Source organism: Biomphalaria glabrata, chromosome 5 (assembly GCF_947242115.1).
Source record: "Biomphalaria glabrata chromosome 5, xgBioGlab47.1, whole genome shotgun sequence".
In the NCBI taxonomy this organism is placed as follows: domain Eukaryota; kingdom Metazoa; phylum Mollusca; class Gastropoda; family Planorbidae; genus Biomphalaria; species Biomphalaria glabrata.
This window is the reverse complement of record NC_074715.1, coordinates 7,274,064-7,293,395: the sequence shown is the minus strand read 5'-3', so window position 1 is coordinate 7,293,395 and position 19,332 is coordinate 7,274,064. Positions and strand designations below refer to the sequence as shown.

General features: G+C 32.5%; 1 protein-coding gene across 1 annotated transcript; it reads left to right on the top strand.

Annotated features, from left to right (window-relative positions):
* The first annotated feature begins 4 nt into the window (after positions 1–4).
* Positions 5–13,196, top strand: LOC106057662 (regulator of MON1-CCZ1 complex-like). The gene is made up of 23 exons (XM_013214971.2): positions 5–160; positions 545–680; positions 1,188–1,264; positions 1,746–1,830; positions 2,577–2,639; positions 2,727–2,813; positions 3,307–3,378; positions 3,952–4,020; positions 4,146–4,252; positions 4,609–4,692; positions 5,985–6,090; positions 6,349–6,460; positions 7,027–7,077; positions 7,758–7,811; positions 7,914–7,972; positions 8,214–8,387; positions 8,477–8,572; positions 9,257–9,334; positions 9,962–10,066; positions 10,625–10,693; positions 11,307–11,377; positions 12,093–12,247; positions 12,755–13,196. The coding sequence occupies exons 2-23, from the start codon at positions 579–581 to the stop codon at positions 12,835–12,837; spliced, it is 1,959 nt and encodes a 652-aa protein (XP_013070425.2). The 5' UTR covers positions 5–160; positions 545–578; the 3' UTR covers positions 12,838–13,196.
* The last annotated feature ends 6,136 nt before the right edge of the window (positions 13,197–19,332 follow it).

Sequence of the window (19,332 nt, the reverse complement as noted above, 5' to 3'; positions counted from 1 at the left end):
TGTCAAAAAAGAGAGATAACTCCATATTATTAGATTGCGAATAGGTGTATCATCAACACAAATACTTGAAATACACAGTCTAGATTTTTAGATCTAGGCTAGACTCTAGATCTAGTTCTAGTCCTATTTGTTAGTCTCAACGTTACGTTCTGGGAATTCGGTAAACAACCTCGTCCATTCAGACCATTCTTTTCTGTTTTTATCCCTAGTCTTCATATTCTCTAACGTTTTATCTTTATTAGCATCTTCATGATCTTGATGGTCTTGAGTAAATAATCAAAACCAGATTGAGATAAATCATATGTCATATGATAATATTAGAAGAATAAAATGTCTGAATTGTCTGGATATGAGTTTCATCAATGTCCAATGTTGTAATTTTTCATAGAGCATTTTTTCTAAATTTCATTTTGACACAGTCAGAGTTTACTGTGAAAAGAAGTTTTTTGACCAAAAGTTGTTATACTTTTTCTGTAAGGTAACTTTATAGAACATGATTAAACACCACTATTTAGATCTAGTATGTCAGTTTTCTTTCTTTCAGAACCAATGTGACATTACTGCATAACAGCTGAACAATGGACAATGACAACTACTACATTGTTCTGTGTAAAAATCCAATTCGTTTTGAACCAGTCAGCAAAGTCAACAATGTCTTCTTTGATGACGCCAATAAACAGGTCTGTGAGTTGTACTATTTTTTTTTTTTAATTTGCACTTATTTGCAGCTAAGCTGGTAGCTTTGTTTTCTTGTACATGTTGTTGATTGTATGCTGTTAAAGTTGGTTTCTAATTGATTTGATGGACTTGACAAAATATTGGGCATTTAAAATAATAAGATTTTACTGTTTTACATTTAATCTATAGTGGTGTTTGCTGATTTGTGTTAAATTATATAGTTACAGTTTTTTTATTATTTTTTTACTAGGCAAAAACCATCTTGATTATAAGATATTTAAATAATGTTTGTTTTCTTAACCAATCATTTCTTGACTTTTAGAGATAAAGTATTCTTACTTGCATATTTGAATATAAGAAAAATGTTTGTTCTTCCTGTGTTTTTTTTTTATGTAAAGATCACCTGTTTCTATGGCTTATTGTTTGACGAGAATGTTATGTGACTAACGTAGCGATTACAAGCCATGTACACATGTACATTTACTTTAAGAAGACATTTTTGTCTCTAGGTGTTTGCTGTCAGGTCTGGTGGCGCTATGGGTGTTGTCATGAAAGGGCCGGATGAGAAATCATCAGCATCGTTTAGGTATGATCTAAGTAAAGGGTCTTTGTTTTTCTAGGCAATATAAGTTGTAAAAGTTGCATCAAGTAGTTTGTGGTCAATGGGACTGGTTTCCCTCAGTTTCATTCAACTGTGCATATATATATTTATATATTTATTAGTACCATTTTTGATGATGATACAATTTTTTATTTGTTTCTTAAGATACCATAATAATAGTTTTATGTAATTAATAATATAAATTGAAATACAATTTTTTATTTGTTTTCTCATTTTGAAAATTTGAATAGGACAAGCTACAATATCATATGATCTTATCTTGACATTGTCTCATTCAATTTTTCTTCTTTTAATTTGCTTATACAGAATATACAGAATGGTCTTGCCACTGATTACTTTCAATTCCCTTTTTACCTATTCTAGAAAATAAACCATTTTTTATTCATGTAATTAAAATCTTGATTTGAAAATAATAATTTTTTTGTTTCGTTTTGTTTTTTTTTAGGATGGAAGACAGGGGTGATATAATTTCAATCAAATTTTCTCCAGATAAACGTATTCTAGCAGCCCAAAGAAGCAGTAAGACAGTTGTAAGTTATTGTCTTCTTAATTGAATTTTGTTTCTATTGAATTGTTATAACTTGATTTGCTTAACAAATAATAATGTCTATATTTTAGGTTGTTGTTTTTTTCAATTACTGGTGCTTTCTAGTTTTTGAACTGTCATTTTATGAATGTTCTATACAATAGGAAAAAAAAAATCAAGTAAAGAGCTTGATAAACATTTTTTGTTTTGTATAAATTCTGCTGTATGAATTCAGTGATCATACCAATCATTTTACAAATACCACTTTGGTTTATTGTAAATTTCATTTCATAGAACAGCTAAAGGAACTATGCTGGTCAATAGCAAACGTACAGGAAAACTTAATAAACTAAGTCATGTTACGAACAGTTTATCAATTTGTAAATAAATCAAAATAAAGTGCCCCTCTCAGACTTTGTGATCTAAAAGGGAGATGATGTAAATCTCATCTGTTTCTATGGACAATGACTAACGAGGGTATCATGTGTCCAGCACAATGACCAACAACCTTTACAAAAATTACTTTCCCCAATTAATGTCAGGTATCCATAAAAGTTGGGTGGTCTCTAGGGCATACTAAAAATCCCTAGCTTTGGAAGCCAAGCTCCAAATAAAATTTTAAAAAAATTAATTTCCCAACTAGCTTTTAGCTTTTCTCAAGTATATTTTTAAAAAATATGTAGGCTATTCCATTTGTGTTTGGGTTTTCACTAAACATTGTTTGTTTCTATCTCTTGACATTATTTTCAGGAATTTTTAAATTTTCAAGAAGATCTAAACACAGACCAGCAAGAGTATTCCCAAGCTTGTAAAGTAAGTTTTGAACTTGTGATGTACATATCCAATCTATTGACTTCTCTGCACATACTATTAAAATCATAATTAAAATTTCTCACATAGGGTAAAACCACAGAGATTCGAGGCTTTGTGTGGAGTTCTAATACTGAGATTATATTTATTACTAGTGGAGGACTTGAACATTATCAGGTATTGTGTGAACACTTCTGTAGCTTGTATTATAACAACTTAATTGAGTACACATATGTTAGTATATAAAAAGTAATGTGGTAAATAAAGTGTTGTTTTTTATTTTTTTAGGAAAAATTTCCCTTTTTTTTTTTAAGGTTGCTGGAAATAAAATGTTCTCACATTGTAATAAAAAACAGCAATATTAATTATAATGCTAGTTAAAAATATACAATCCATACCTGCATCTCCGTTATATTCAAATGCTTATGAATGAGACCCAAAAAAAATCAAAATAAATTTATTATTATGAAAAAAATCCTCATTAATTTGTTTTAGCAATTATTTTTATTGCTAAATATTTAAGTTTTCCTGACCTCATTGGGACTAATGTCCATAGAGAAGACATTTTTTACTGTTATCATTTTATCTGATGATTTTTTATCATAAATTATTTTTATGTAATATTTGGTAATATAAAATTTGTCATTTAACTAATATTTAACCATTTCAGGTTTTGCCAGAAAAAAGAAGTTTGAAAAGTTTAAAGACTCAAGCCTTGCAGGTCAATTGGTATGTTTGGCTGGTAGGTACAATCTAAGTGTCTGCGTGTGTTTCAAACAAATTAATTTTTTGTAGAGGAAGTTAGTATTGTTTTCAGGTTTTTTTAATATTGATAGTTTTATCAGACTACCAGCTTTATAATGTATCAGACTTCAGTAAGTCCTTTTCCCCTAACATACTGCTTTCATAGTATGTCACCCACAGAAATATTTGAACTTCATGTTGGAATTCTAACTGGTCTTAAAGGCGCAGTGGCCGAGTGGTAAAGAGCCTCTGAACTGGAGGGTCCAGGGTTCAAATCCTGATGTAGACTGGGATTTTTCATTTGTGGATGTTTAGGGCGTCTCTCTGTACACCCAGTACTAATGGATACCTGACATTAGTTAGGGAAAAGTAAAGGTGGTTGGTGGTAGTGCTGGCCACAACACCCTCATTAGCCATGGGCCACAGAAACAGATGACCTTTACATCATCTGCCCCATTTGAAATGGAACTTAACTTTTTTTTTTAAACTAACCTTACCTTTTTTAGTAAATTAGTCTTACATGATGGACAGAATATTTTCTTAATATATATATTTTTTTATTTTTTTTTAGGGCTCCAGCAATTTATTATTGATTTCTTCTGGGACACTTGGCAACACATTATATCCTTTTCAATTCAAAGTAAGTTCACCAGTTACTAGAGTTGTAAGTTTACAAATAGTATTAACCTATTTTTCTTGCCAGTTGATTATTTTGCTTAATTAACAAAGTCAATGTAGAGCCTAAAGAAAAAGTCTCTGTTTTAGACACCAGGTGTTATGACTAAACTTCCCAAATTTGAAGTGGACTTACCTGCTATGCCACGACCTCAGAAGCTAGCCTTATTAGACCGGGATGTCATTATGGCAGTTATGTAAGTCTAACATTCTTTTTTATTTAATTCTTTAACTTTTTAAAAAATGTTTCAGTGTAGAAAAGAAATTTTCATCAGCATTTATTTGAAGCACTTTAGCACTGAAATTGGATATAAGTAACAAATAAATATCTATATGTCATGGTACAAACATTAGACTGAACGTTGTAAAATTAAGGCTTAAAGTACACTTGATATGTGATCTTATAGGTAGCATAAAACACTAGCATAGTTATGGACAAAATAAAATGGGAGAAGAGAAGAAAAAATTGAAAACTTATTGCTGTATCATGTTGTTTTTTTTTTTTTTAATGTTCATATATAATTTACAGGTTTCTATGTTTCTGTCTTTCCAGTTATGAAAACTTGTACATAGTTGTGTTGCGTCATCCACCCTCTACATCCACTGGAGCAGAAATAGTTCTTTATCAAATACAAAAGTAGGTACACTTTGGTGATAAATGCTAAATTTTCATTGATCTGTGTATCAATAATTTTAACCCATATAGACATGCTTGTAAAAGTTTATTTTTTCTTAATTTTCTTAATCTTGCATGTCACATCCTGCAAAATTTAGACAATTTGAAGCTAAAATAGGAAAAAAATAGCAAATCCCAGTTTCCCACTTTCTCTTCATCATCATCATCATCATCATTCCTTTGAGTTCCTCATGGAACATAGGGCCTCGACATAAACACGCCACTCTCCACGGTCTCTTGCTAGCTTTTTGATGGTGTCCCAGCTCTTCCCGGTCTTCTCTGCTTCTTCAAGTACACTGCGTCGCCATGTTCTTTTTGGTCTTCCTCTGCGTCTTGTTCCCTGGGGGTTCCACTCTATGGCCTGCCTAGCTCTGTTGCTGGTATCTTTTCTAAGGGTGTGACCAATCCATCTCCACTTCCTCTCTAAGATCTGCACTTCTATATTTTTCTGTCCACTCATCTCCCACAGTTTGGTGTTTTCTACTTTGTCATACCAGTGTATTTTTAGGATATTTCTCAGGCATCTGTTGATGAAGGTCTGTATTTTTTTTGTTGTGGCTTCAGTTGTTCTCCATGTTTCAGAACCATACAGTAGGACAGCCTTGACATTAGAATTAAAGATTCTTAGTTTAGTCTTGTTTGAGATGTAAGGAGATTTCCAGGTTGGTTTTAGCTGTGTAAATGTCTGACGTGCTAGATTTATACGGCGTTTAATGTCTTCATCTGTTCCACCTGATATACTGACTACACTCCCAAGGTATATAAAATTTTCTACTTGATCTATTGTCTGAGAATCCAATACTATGTCTCCACTTTGTTTATTGTTTACTTTAAGTACTTTAGTTTTTTGGTGGTTTATTTTGAGGCCTACTCTTTTTCCTACTTCGCTTAAAGCTGTGACCTTTTCTTGCATATCCTGTAGTCTGTGTGATAATAGGGCTATGTCATCAGCGAATTCCAGATCTTCCAGCTTTTGTGTGAGAGTCCATTGGATTCCTTTCCCTGCGTTAGATTAGGCTTCTTTTGTGACCCAATCCAGTACTAGAAGGAACAGGAGTGGTGAAAGAAGACATCCCTGTTTGACTCCTGTTGTGACTGGAAATTCCTCTGACAGCTTGCCACAGTGTTAGTTTTGTAATATTGTCTATTTCATTGGTTATTCCATTTTGAAACAACTTGTATTTACAATAAGGATATTTCACTAATGGTGGACTAAACGATTTACAGTTGAAGTGATTTGTTTTCAATTTCAGAGAGGGTCTGGCTAGAAAAACTGATGTACTCAAGCTAGAAATGAGTGGACGATTTGCAATCAATGTTGTAGACAACCTGATCATGGTTCATCACCAGGCTTCCAAGGTTACAACTTTCATATCACTGTTTACATTTTATGCACATTTAACCAATGCTTCTCAAACCGTTGTCCCTAGCTTTTCTTCTGATGGCCTGACAGCAATTCTTTATATTGAATTGATAAATATTCAAAACTCTTGTATCTTATTTTCCAGGTTTTGTACTGTTTTGTTGAAAGTTATTTATTAATGAATATAAAGTTTTTGTGGGTTTTTGACTAATGATATCTTAAATCAAACCATATTTTGGGGTTTATTTTTACAGACATCTGTGATATTCGACATTCATTTAGAAGGCAAATCTGATGGCTATGTAACTTATCACTATCCAGTGTTATCCCCCCTTGGTATCAAACCCTTCAAACTTCTTCTTCCATGTAAGTTGAAAACATTGTGAGTACAAGTAAAAAAATTAATTCACACTTTCATAGACTTCATATAAATAGATAAAAGTGCTTACAATGGCAAAACTGCACAATAAAGAAACCTGCAATGGTAAATGTTTGATAGCTTCATTAGTGAGACATCTATCCCTTACATGGATGACATTACCAAAGCAGGAAGGGGTTACAGATGAACATCCGCAATGCACTTAAAGGATCAGTTCATGTATCAACTTTCTCTAACATCGTGAAAGGCTTGGTAGCAAAAAAACTTTTGATTGGAACAGCTAGAGAACTCTAAAACTGGCACATACATTTTGAAAAAAAGTTACCATTAAAAAAAAGGCACTGATGTTGAAAAAAATTACCTAAATCCCAAGCAGACTTCTTCAATTAAATGTAACAAAATATGCAGTTTTGTAGCCATCTGAAGTTCTGCAGTCTTCTTTATTGATGTGACATTAAAACAATGACTTACGATAAACAGTAGACTTACAATGATAGTGAAATAAAACCTTAATAAAATCAATCATGTTTTAAAACATTTTTAAATGTTTCAGCTCTAAATATGCAAGCTGGAACAGACAGAGCAGAATATAACTGTGAACTTTGTATCCTAAACAAATCTTGTTTAATTATATGTCCTGAAAAGGAAAAAAAAAAACATCTATAGTATATATATATAGCTTTTGATGAACGTTGTGTTTAAATAATAGAAATTTGGGCTACTGAACAAAGCTTTGAATCCTTGTGAAAATCTATTATGTCTAAGAATTTAGGTTTGGTCAGATATTATGATAGCCATGTATTATGATACCGATTATCATAGCAATGTGAAAACTAGACTTACAGCTCTTTAGAAGTTTTTGATGTTGAAGGTGATTAAAGCTAACTTAAATGACTATTTGAGTGAGGAAGGTTTTTATTTGATCTATTGCAACTTATTTTACATCTGTGGATTTTCTAGGACGATTACAAAAAAAAAAATGAATTTTAAAATCTTTATTTTGATCCAGACTTTATAAAACTGATCAAGTCTTTCAAACATTATAAACCCAAGTTGATAAACTGTGCTCTTCTGTGTTCAAACAAATCTCCTGTTTGTTGAACATAGCTCCTTGTAATTTTTTTTTACTTGGTCAGCCTTACGGCAGCCTATTCCTTGAAACAAAATTGTGTGTGTGTGTGAGTAGCTTTAGCTGGATATGTGAAATCAAAGCTTTAACCTGTTATCCTTTGTTGCATCCAGTAATAAGAAATGTTTAACTTGTTTCCTTAACTGACATCATAGACTCAGCAAATTGGATTGTATTTCAGCCAGATATTGTTATAGATGCCAAACTAGGTAATTTTTTTTATTATTATTATTTTTTTTTAAGCATCAAAAAATAAAAATAAAAGTTATTGCTGTTTAACTTTGTTAATGTTTACAAAAATTATCTTTCAGGCTGTTTATGGACTTTGCAAATTAGTTTAAACCCTTTAGTAACCATGATTCCAGATAAGGTAGGAAACATATTTTTACATACATGGGATATTTATAACAGAATATATTATAGAAATGATAAAATGTTTCTCAATGATGTAGATGTAATGAATACAATTTACATTTTTATGAAATGTAACTACCTTTACACAAACTCAAGACCCCCTGGTTTGGTAGCCTATTTCTTTACCACACCCCTAATACCAGAATTATATTAATAATGGAAATATGAAGTCACTTCTTTCTTTTCTTCATTGTCAGGACCGGTTGATACAGTTTCTTCTCAATCGTACTGACTCCAAGCCAGTGATACTAAACGTTTGTGCTCAGATGTTGGTGCCAGGTAAACAGGCTAGCTTGCAGTCTCTAGCCAAAGTATATGATATGCTGAATTTGACCTATAAACAACACCTGGACATACAGGGTCAGCTTTCTGTGAGTTCATTTTTTTTAAAACATAAAATTTTTTTTAATGTGAATTAGGTTGCAATTCTTGATTTCAAACATTTTTTTGTTCTATTTAGGCTGGTGAAACTGTCAGTGGAACTGGTAACAAAAAAGTTGTGATAGAACAGCCTGATATGTTCACACATGTTTTCTCAGTCTTTGAAGAACACAAGGTCATTAATTTTATTTTGCAATTATTGAGTAGTATTTTAATTATCATAAGGTTAACTATAATAATAATAAGGCTTGTCCAAAGATTAATGAGAATGCAGCATTTCCTGTTGCTATGCAGCTCCAGCTGTGACCTATATATTTTGCCACATCTAGTGCAGGCAAAACCATTGTCTGCCGATGGTCAGTTTAGAGTTTCTTTTCACCCTTTACGTCTGCCCTTGGCAGTGGATTTTCATTTGTTCACAAATGTTATCATGCAGCCTTTGTAAGTGACTTCCAGCTGTTTCATTCTGAAGCCCGCATGCAACCAGGTGCTTTCTTCTATGTCAGTTAAAGCAAGTTGGTCTTCATTCAAAGTGTTTCCGTGGGGCACATCTGTTACATCAGCCACCTTTTAGCTCACCCAAAAAAGATTGCTTTTGGCATAGTTTGTACTCGTATATTATAGAATTATATGATTTTTTTTATATAAACTCAAGAGGCGCAGGATGTGAAATTTTTTTTAGAACTAATTGTTCAAGAAAGATTTAGTTGATAACCAGCACAACAAAACCAGTCTTTAGTCTAAATATAACTTTTTTCCCCCCTAAATCTTTAATATAACTTCATTTAAAATGTATGTGTATGTGCATGATGTACTGACTGATAGTTACAACAAATGATGTATGATTGTCATATTTCAGGACATCAAATACAAGTTTATTGTAGCTGTACTCATTGAATACATTAGATCTCTAAATCAGTTTGGTATACTTGTACAGGTAAGAGGTAGAGTTTACGTTGTTGTACTGTTTCTCTTTTTTTCTTGTAGTGTTAAAGTAACTAATTATTATATTAGGCTTTTTGGGCAAATGTTGAGTTCCTTTGTTTCTGTTGTTACTGATTAGCACTTCGTCTCTGCATGTCCAGTGAAATCATTTTTAGTAACTATTGTTATTTTCCACAAAAGACATTTATATCTGATTGATGCTGAGTAAACTTCAGTCTAGGATTTAAAACCAATACCTTTGTTTAAATAGTTAATACTAACCACTAGTATGCCTTGACTTTTTTTTTAAAGGAAACGATAAATTCAGTATTACCTTTTTGTTGTTGCAGAATAGATTGTAGATATTTAATTCAGTTTTGCAAAAGTGATCAAATTTATCATTAAACAAAAGGTTGTTAGATATTTGTATGACCATCAATAAAAAAAAAAAGCTTGTCCACATCAAGTATGTTAGATTATCTACTTTTGTATCAATTTACTAATACCTTGAAAGTATTTTTTTCAGTTTACTTTATATTAGTTTATTGAAGGGAAATATTATGACTTGTGTTTACCTTTTATGTTTTCTATTTTATTAATCATTTTGTAACGGATATTTAATGTGTGTATCTTTGTGCAGCACTATCTCTATGAACTGATCATCAATATTCTAGTCCAGAACAATTGTTTCTACCAACTTCACCAGTTTCTTCAGTATCATGTTCTCAGTGACTCAAAACCATTGGTAAGGCTCATTTGTGTATGCAAATATTTTTTTTACAAAACATTTTTTTCAAAAAACAATTTTTTCATACATCCTTAATTTAAGTAACAGAGAGGACAGCATTATTGACATTATTTATAATTTTGATATAATCATCAAACTCCATTTGAATGAGGGCTTGAGAGGCTCAAATCTTCTCTTGCAAAAGCCCTGGACAGAAACCCCCACTGTTTTGCATAGTGCATACATGTCACTATACAGGTCAAAAATTTTTGGCTTCCTAGACCTGTCGAGATGGAGATCAGCAAGTCTGGGGCAGTCAAAAAGATTTTGAGACACGGTTTCCTCTTCTTCCCCACAGTAGGGGCACCCTGAGTCTAATTTCTAATTTGGCCATAGCTGTGAGAAATATGAGCCAATGGTACAGTGGCCTGTCCTGCTTTGTGCTATAATAGTTTGCTGATATAAATATTAGCAAAAGTCTATTCTGTTTAATTAGTGTATAAACAAGTTTTGATTCAGTATTACATAACTCTTGTTTACATACTGTATAAGCAATTAATTCTTGTTCTTTCTCAGGCTTGTTTGATGCTTTCATTAGAAACAGTTTATCCTCCTGCCCACCAGTTAGCCTTGGACATGCTCAAGGTATCACTCAGTCATTAAGATGTATATTTTAATCAGTACGATTTTTGTTTCTTTTGTTAACAGATTATTTTTTTTTAGTAATTTTGTCAAAATTGAATGAGCTTTTTATAAAGCTTATATCAACTCACTCTGTCTGTCTGGTAACAGGTTTGTATACATTATTTCTCCCAAAACCAATTTTGGATCAAGTTGAAATTATTTTTAATTATTTCTTCTACATGACAAAACAACAAAATAAATACATAATTAATTAACTATTGGTAATTAATTATTTTGTTTGGTATTGAACAAGGGAAAGAAATCATACTTGAGCCAAGAGTGAGCAAGTTTTTTTTATTCATTTAAAATGTAATCATGGTAACATTCACCCAGATATCCCCAACCATCCTTTCCCAACTGGTCCAGACAAGTGAAAGCTAAATGCATGAAATTGCACTAAACAAAAACAATTGGAAAAAATATTTCTAATCTCACATGTATTGTTAGTCTAGATCTATTACAAATTTAATTACATGACTTATCTGAACTAATTGATACAATTACACTTAATATAAGCCTTGTTTGTTTGTTTTTTATATTAATTAGTTTTTCTTGTTCTTTATACTGTCGTCAGAGACTTCAGACAGCGAATGAAGAAATTGTGGAAGTTTTACTTTCTAAACAGCAGCTGTTACCTGCACTCAGGTTATCTATTGTCTTCATATGTTTTTAAATATATGGAGATTATGATTTGCTTATAGTTTGGAAGGGTTGATGCAAAAATGTTCTTGTCAATTTGCATATTTAGTTCTAAAATTTGTAATCAACAATTCTCTAGGAACTACTTCATTTACTTCTACAATGTTCTATTTGCTGATTTATTTAGTACAATAATTCTCAATCAACTGGTATATTTCTACAATTCTCTATCTACTGACACATTTTGAGTTATCACAATCAAATGACACAAATCTACAATTCTCTTTTTTCTGTCAATATTTAGTTCTATAATTCTCTATGTATTGTTATAATAATTTCAATGAAATGGTTTATTTAGTTCTACAATTCTCTATGAACTGGTTTATTTAGTTCTACAATTCTCTATGAACTGGTTTATTTAGTTCTATAATGCTCTTTTAACTGGAACATCTAGTTGTTTAATTCTTTATCAATTGTCATACTAGCATTTAGTTCTGCAGCTTTCAATCAACTTAAATTTTATAATTCTAGGAATCAGAAAAACTGCAGACTTCTAATTCCATTCTTCTCTTTATATTAAAAGCTTGTACTTTGATTCCTCTATCATTCAGCTTGTCCATTTCTTTCTTTTCTTCTTTTAGTTCAATGCTTGGCCTTTAATTTTTCTTTCAGCTTTTTTTTTTGTGTTATATTAACAGTAACTCACACTATTACTTTGCAGATTTATTCGAAGTGTTGGGAATGTTGATGTGGTCTCTGCCAGAAAGTTTCTAGAGGCAGCCTTGAACACAAATGACAACATGATATTTTATACAGTTTTTAAATTCTTTGAACAAAGAAACCTGAAGCTGAAGGCCAACCCCAGATTTCAAACAGGTAATACAATCATCACACACAGAAACTGAAATGTGAAGTTCTGTTTTGTATTTTAAACATTCTTTTCAATTGCTAAGAAAGTATATTTACTGGAAATATAATGTTAAAATGTTTGAAAGTATTTAAATTATTTTTTTAAACTTTCATATTGTCCTTTTACAGGGATTTCTCACCACCTACTTTCTAATCCTTTTAATTTTGTCTAGATTGTTTTGTTGAATATTTCTTTTCATACAAAAGTATAATGTAATAGTGTCTCAAAACATCTAAACAATTAAAACATTAATATTTTTTAGTTTGTTTAGTCTCTCAAGAGAAAAAGAATTGCTACAATTTCCACTTTATCATTGGAAACTGCGTTTTATGTTTAATTTAACTTTGTATAAATGTGAAGTATCTGTATCACCAGCCAGATACAAATTCTCTTCATACTGTAATATTGCATTTCTTCTGGCCTTATGCTTATTTTTTTTTCTTGTTAGTTCATGTATTTACTTTATTTTCCAGGTGAACATTGTGAGCAGTATGTCCAACAGTTTGAATCTTTGTTTGGCTATGAAGCTTTTATGTCTTTACCTACAGTACAGTAAAGTCTGGAGATTTGACAGGACAAGCCACAATGGATAGGATTAGAGATGATTGATGAGTCAAGAAAACTTCAGACATTTATTTCCAGAAACTGAACATTTGAGATTATCTGATGTACAGATCAATAATTTGCCTGTTAATACAAATACTTTGATATTTATTTACTCTTTATTTATCTACAGCTCAGTTTTTGTGAGCCAGACACCAGTGGAAGCAATACTTAGAAAACAAAATGAATTTATTGAGGCTTATAGCGAAACAGTTTTTGGATTTTGTAAAGTTTAAAAATTAAACATTGTTATAATATCATATTTGTAGTCTAGTGAGAATGTTAGACTAGGTTTTTTTTTAGGATTTTTTTTTAAACAAAAACATTTTTTTAATTTGATCTCACTTGTGAATACCAAACTAAAAGTATGACACCCTGTTAATTATAATTTCAAAACAATGTTAAGTATCAATATGATGGCTGCCTGGTCCTGCGGTTTTTGCATGCTGCACTGTCGTTCAGATTCATCGATGGTCCCGGGTTCAAACCCTGCCCGCTCCCATCCCCCGTCATCCTGCGGGAGGTTTGGACTAGGAAGTAATTATCTTCAACTCTGAAGGAATATCCGAAACATATAAAACATTTTACAACATTTTGCAATATATAATTGACATTTCTGATCATTTTGATGAATTTGAAATAACCTATTGTGTAATTATACAATTTAGCACTTTGCATGGGTTATCTGTGCCTATCAACTCATAGCAATAATGCATTTACTGTCATCTATCCTAGTGCTTCACAGAGACTTTTGGCCTACATGAACATAAACTTATCAGGTTTGTAGGTGTATCCAAGATTCATATACATTCAAAATAAAGTGAGAGGCTGCCTTTTTATCAGATCACTTGGTCCAAAGCAGCATGCTTAGGATTCTTTTTCAGAATATGCTTTAGTGTGCACCCATGTCTATAAGATTCTTTACTCCTCATAAGAAAAAACAATTGTCTTCAGTCATTGCACATCCTTGGTACCCTTGTTAACATGTGATCTCTTCAAAAAAGTAATTTAGAATATTTATTTCCAATTTTTCTGAATCAGATTACTTTCAAAATGGAATGATACATTTAAAAAAGGCATTTCAATGTCAATAATTGAAACTAAAATATTGAAAAGCAAGATAATAATTCATTGTTTTTTAATCTAATTAAAAAAAAAAGAAAACAATTTCAGGCATTGACATTGCTCACTATGCAAATTAAGTCTGTAGATCTTTGTGTGCTAAATCTGTTATTATTAAATGTTTGTTAAGAAGGAAAGCAAAATATGCAGAAAACATTTAAACTTACAAATGCAAAACAATTTTATAGATACTGACACAAAATAAAAAAGTACACTCTTTTTGTTGCTAGGAAATTATTTTTTTTTCCAAGTTTCAATTGTAACAAAAAAAAAAGTGTTCAAACCTAAATGTGTCAGGAAAATGGAATCAATGTGTAGATTGAACAAATGTACTGCATCAGATGTACTCATCTTTCTGTTCATGTCTATTACTTCTATGAAGTATGTATGTTTATCAAATGTATAAAGATGGTATTGAGTGGCATTGAGCTAATAATAAACATTTTTAATATCACTTGATAGAAGAACGACAAGCCTGTATTTGTATTCTCTGAATTAGGTCTGTTGGTAGCTGGTAGTTGAAGAGATAACATAAGAAAGTCAACTTAAAGATTAAATTGAGCAAGTCATCTTTATTTTCCACTTAACAAGTGCCTCTAAATTTTCTGTTATTTCATTTGTTCTATGAACACATTGTAATGTTTTCTTATAAACACTCTGTGACTTGTAAATGTATGTATTGTTGAATGATGAGCACTTTGTTTATTTATGTGCACATATAATAGTGTTTTTTCTTTTATGAACAGGCATTGTATTGTTTATTTATTTATTGCACATTGTGTTGTTTGTATATTTATGTACAGTGCACATATTCTGTAGTAAATGAAATATTTGTAGAAACCAAAAAAATGTATTGAACCATCTTATTGAATTATGCTTAAATATGAGGAGATGTCAATATCTTGACAAATTTATATTTGCTGAAAATATTTTGAAAATCTCTCCAATTTTGTAGGCCTATTTGTCTGTTTCGGTCATCCTTTTGAGTGTCCACTTCCCCTGACATAAAAAAAAAAACTCAAGCTGTCATTCCTGGTAACGTCAGTGTGGTATTTTATTTTCCCATTAATTGTATTTTGTACATAACACACAATAAACAAAACAAAAAAAATGTTCGTGTTGTTCTGCTTGTGTTATAGGAAGTGATCTTGTGAAAAGTAAAAGCCTTGACTTACTCATCACTAATTCTCGTCACTTCTAGTTGTTGACTTCCCTTCAATCAAAGAACTACTATAGTTCATCTGTAGAGCACTTACTCTTGTAGCTTGTTCTACACCTATTCTGGATCTAGTCATTTTCCACTTTTCTTGAGCTATAGCTGCCTAGTGCATAGCTTTGCCTTGTCAGCAGGAAGGAACTATTTAATGATTATGAAGATTGTAACACAAAATCTCACTTCTTGGAATAACTAAGCACTGGAACGTTCAATGATAATCTGAAACTGATTGCAATTTTCCATTCTTATAGAAAACTTCTAGAAAATCTTTTCTTATTGATTTAAGTTTGATTAGAGATTAGAGACTCTAAGCGACAATTGAATAGTACAACGTAAATAAAATCAAAGTAAAAGTTATCCAGAACCTCTACAAGGTGACCACTAGTGCGGTGTACTTCAACAATAACATTGGGGACTGGTTTAAAGCCACGGTTGGAGTAAGGCGACGCTGCTTACTCTCACCAACACTTTTCAATGTCTTCCTTGAAAGGATAATGGAAGATGCTCTCGACGGCTATTGAAGGTAGGCTACTTTAAGCATTCGAGGAAGAAGAATAACTAACTTGCGCTTTGCTGATGATGGCCTAGCAGGGACAGAAGAACAAGACTTCCACAGTATATGTGGTCATGTGTTTTAATTACCGTTATGACGTCATTGTTTGTTGTGACTGTTTTGTGAAAAAGTCTTCTATGTCCACTTGTATAAACACAAAGTCTCTGTTATTATTATTAATAATAATTAATGTCTACAGTATATTATGTTATTTATTTATCTGTGACAACAGAACATTGTGTCAGATCTGATGCCAGATTTAGTGTCAGATTGGTTTAAGGCGCTTGTAACGGGTAGTGGTTTCTAAATTGCTAAAAGTATACATTTTATTTTTATCAAGTGGTGTTGTTAGTTCATTTTATTTTAGATCTAGACATGGAATCTAGAATTTATACGAATAATTATTTTTATCAAGTGGTGTTGTTCATTTTATTTTAGATCTAGACATGGAATCTAGAATTTATACGAATAATGGAATTATTCGATCCTCCTAAACCGTAGTCACTAGACGGTAATCTATCTGAAAGATGGAAAAAATGGAGACAAAGTTTTGAACTGTTTATGGTCGCCACTGAAAAGAATACGAAGCCCGAGCCAGTAAAGAAAGCTTTATTGTTACACCTGATCGGTGAACCCGCTCGAGACGTCTACAATACTTTTCAAGTATTGTGAAGATGAGGCTGTAGACAAAGTAATTGAAAGGTTTGAGAATCATTTTTTGCCTAAGTCCAACACTGTGTACGACAGATTTAAATTCTTTACAAGAAATCAGAAAGACGGTGAAACGTTTAACAGTAGGCTATTATCATGAGTTGAAGAGTTTGGCAAAAGAATGCAAGTTTGACAACCTTCGAGATGAACTCATCAGAGATCGATTGGTATGTGGTATACAGTGAGAGGGAGACTTTTGAGAGATGTAGACTTAACTTTAGAGAGAGCAGCAAGTAGGCCTATAATTCGTGCTGACGAGCATACCTAGAACCCAATGATAGATATGAAAGGAGTAAATGTAGATGCTGCTTATAAATTAAAGAAGACAGAACATAGAAAGCATGTCAAAAACTCACAGGAAAGAATGACAAAGAATCATGTAACAAGTATCATTAGAAATTGCAGATCTTGTGGTAGATCTCACGGAAAATACAATTGCCCAGCATTCGGACAGACATTAGGCCTATTATAATTATAGCTTTTAATAGCGCTACTTTCATGCTTATAGCATGCCCAGAGCGATTTATGGTCCAATCTCATTTGTGGACCGGTGGGGGTATCTAGGAGTTGGTTTTCCGTGCTGCCTTTAGGCAGCTCAGTAAACACAACTCTGCCCGAGTAGGATGTCGAACCTCGAGCCCCCTTCTAGGTAGCCAAGCAAAGCCAAGGTCAAGCGCCTCTCGACCACGCTTCCCATAGACATGCCGAAAATGTAAAAAGAGAAATCTTTTCGCTGCAAAATGTCGATCGAAACATTTAAAGGCTGTTGGAAGATGAAATTCAAGCAAGCCAAGTAAACCTAAATGGGTTGTGGTTTGAGTCAATGGGTACTGACAACAATGTCAGAGTTTGGATGGTTGTTGTCAATATTATGGGGAAAATAGTCAAAATGAAGATTGACACAGGAGCACAAGCTAATATCATGTCAGATTCAACGTGGAACACTTTAGAAACTGATAGTCAGTTAGAACACTCAAATACTACCCTACGAGCATTAGGGGATAAATCATTAGAACTGAAAGGAGTTGTATCGGTCACATTGAAAGTCGATAATGTGGAAGTCAAAGATGATCTGTATGTGATCAAGAACGAAATAAACCCAGTTTTAGGTATGAAGATATCTATTGCTTTGACACTAATTGAAGCAAAAGAAAACGTTGAAGTACATGATGTCAAGCGACAGAATGAAGTTCAACGAGAGTTGATGCAGAGAAATCATAGCGCGACAGCACAATTTCCGGGAAGTGATCAGAAGATTGTTGAGATTAGACGGAAAACTGAATCTGATGCTAAATTGAAACTAGTAATTAATTATGTCAGAGAAGGTTGGCCAAAGTTAAAAACTCAAGTTCATGAAACAGTAAAAGTGTATTGGTCATTTAAAGACAGTATTCGTGAAGAAAATGGAATTTTGTTTTATGGGAACAGAATTATAATTCCTTCAAGTATGAGAAATGAAATTCTTGAAAAGTTGCACACAGGTCATTTTGGTATTGAGAAAATCGAAGGAAAGATAGAGTGTGTTTTGGCCAGGATTGTCCAAAGATATTTTTTCGACAATAATAAAATGCTCAACATGTGCAACGTTCAAAAGAAATAATGTGAAGGAAAAATTACTACCTCATGCTGTACCAGACAGACCATGGAAAAAGGTTGCGACAGATTTGTTTGAATGGCGGAACAATTACTACTTGCTAGTTGTCGACTATTTCTCCAAATACCCTGAAATAAAACAACTGGAGAACAAAACAGCAGAATGTGTTATCAGGGCACTGAAAGGTATTTTTGCTAGACATGGCATACCAGAAGAAATAGTGAGCGACAATAGCTATCAATATAGATAGTTTGCTTCCGAGTCAGGCTTCAAGATAATCACATCAAGCCCCAGGTACCCTCAATCAAATGGTCAAAGTGAGGTGTATGTTGGTTTCGTAAAGCAGATATTCAACAAAGCATACAAAAGTGGGAAAGATCCATATCTCGCTTGTCCGAGTATAGAAATACTCCGATAAGCGGACTGCCTTATTCACCATGATGAGTAGTAGACTCAGGGACATCATTCCAACTGATCCCAAATTATTGAAATCATCGTAGCTGAAAATGCAGAGACATTACTAAAAGAACGACAGATGAGAAGTAAAGTGAAATACGATGCAAAAGCAAGACTACCTGTCGGAGAGAAAGTGAGAGTTCGTCTAGGACAAACATGGCAGAAAGCAGTTGTTAAAAAAACATTCATCACCCAGATCTTACATCATAAAGACAAATGATGGAAAATTCTACAGAAGAAATCAACGTTTTTTACATAAGAATTTCGATGAAGACACCTCTTGGTACTATGATACCGATGAAGACAAGGAAAAGCAAACTGTTGGAACAAACGAAACAGACAGTTATATACCAACGTTTAGAGAATTTGTTGTGCTGGTCAAGACAACCAGAAGTGGCCGAGTTGTTAAGGTTCCTTGTAGATATCAGTCTTAAGAACTTTAAAAGGAAGGATGTGATAATAACTTCAAAAGGAAGTTTGTTGTGAATGTTTTGTGAGAAAGTAATTAACAGGAAGTGAGGCAATAAAACAGATAGTCTCCTATGTCTACTTGTATAAACACAAAGTCTCTGTTATTATAATTATTATTATTATTAATTAATGTCTACAGTATGTTATTTATTTATATGTGACAACAGAACAGCATATGGCATGCAAATAAATGCCGAAAAAAAACCTCAAATTATGATCAAATGGGACATCGGCATTGGTGGTGAAAAACTGACAAGTGTCAGTAGTTTTAAATACCTCGGAGCTATGTCTCGGACGAAGGAACCAAAACTGAGCTACTGGCCCG

What these genes read in the sequence shown, in the direction of transcription:
- LOC106057662 (XM_013214971.2), top strand. Translation starts at nt 579, where the DNA reads ATGGACAATGACAACTACTACATTGTTCTGTGTAAAAATCCAATTCGT. An exon ending in TTCATCACCAGGCTTCCAAG is followed by an intron (nt 6,091 to 6,348) that starts GTTACAACTTTC and finishes TTATTTTTACAG; the next exon opens with ACATCTGTGATATTCGACAT. An exon ending in CAACCCCAGATTTCAAACAG is followed by an intron (nt 12,248 to 12,754) that starts GTAATACAATCA and finishes TTTATTTTCCAG; the next exon opens with GTGAACATTGTGAGCAGTAT.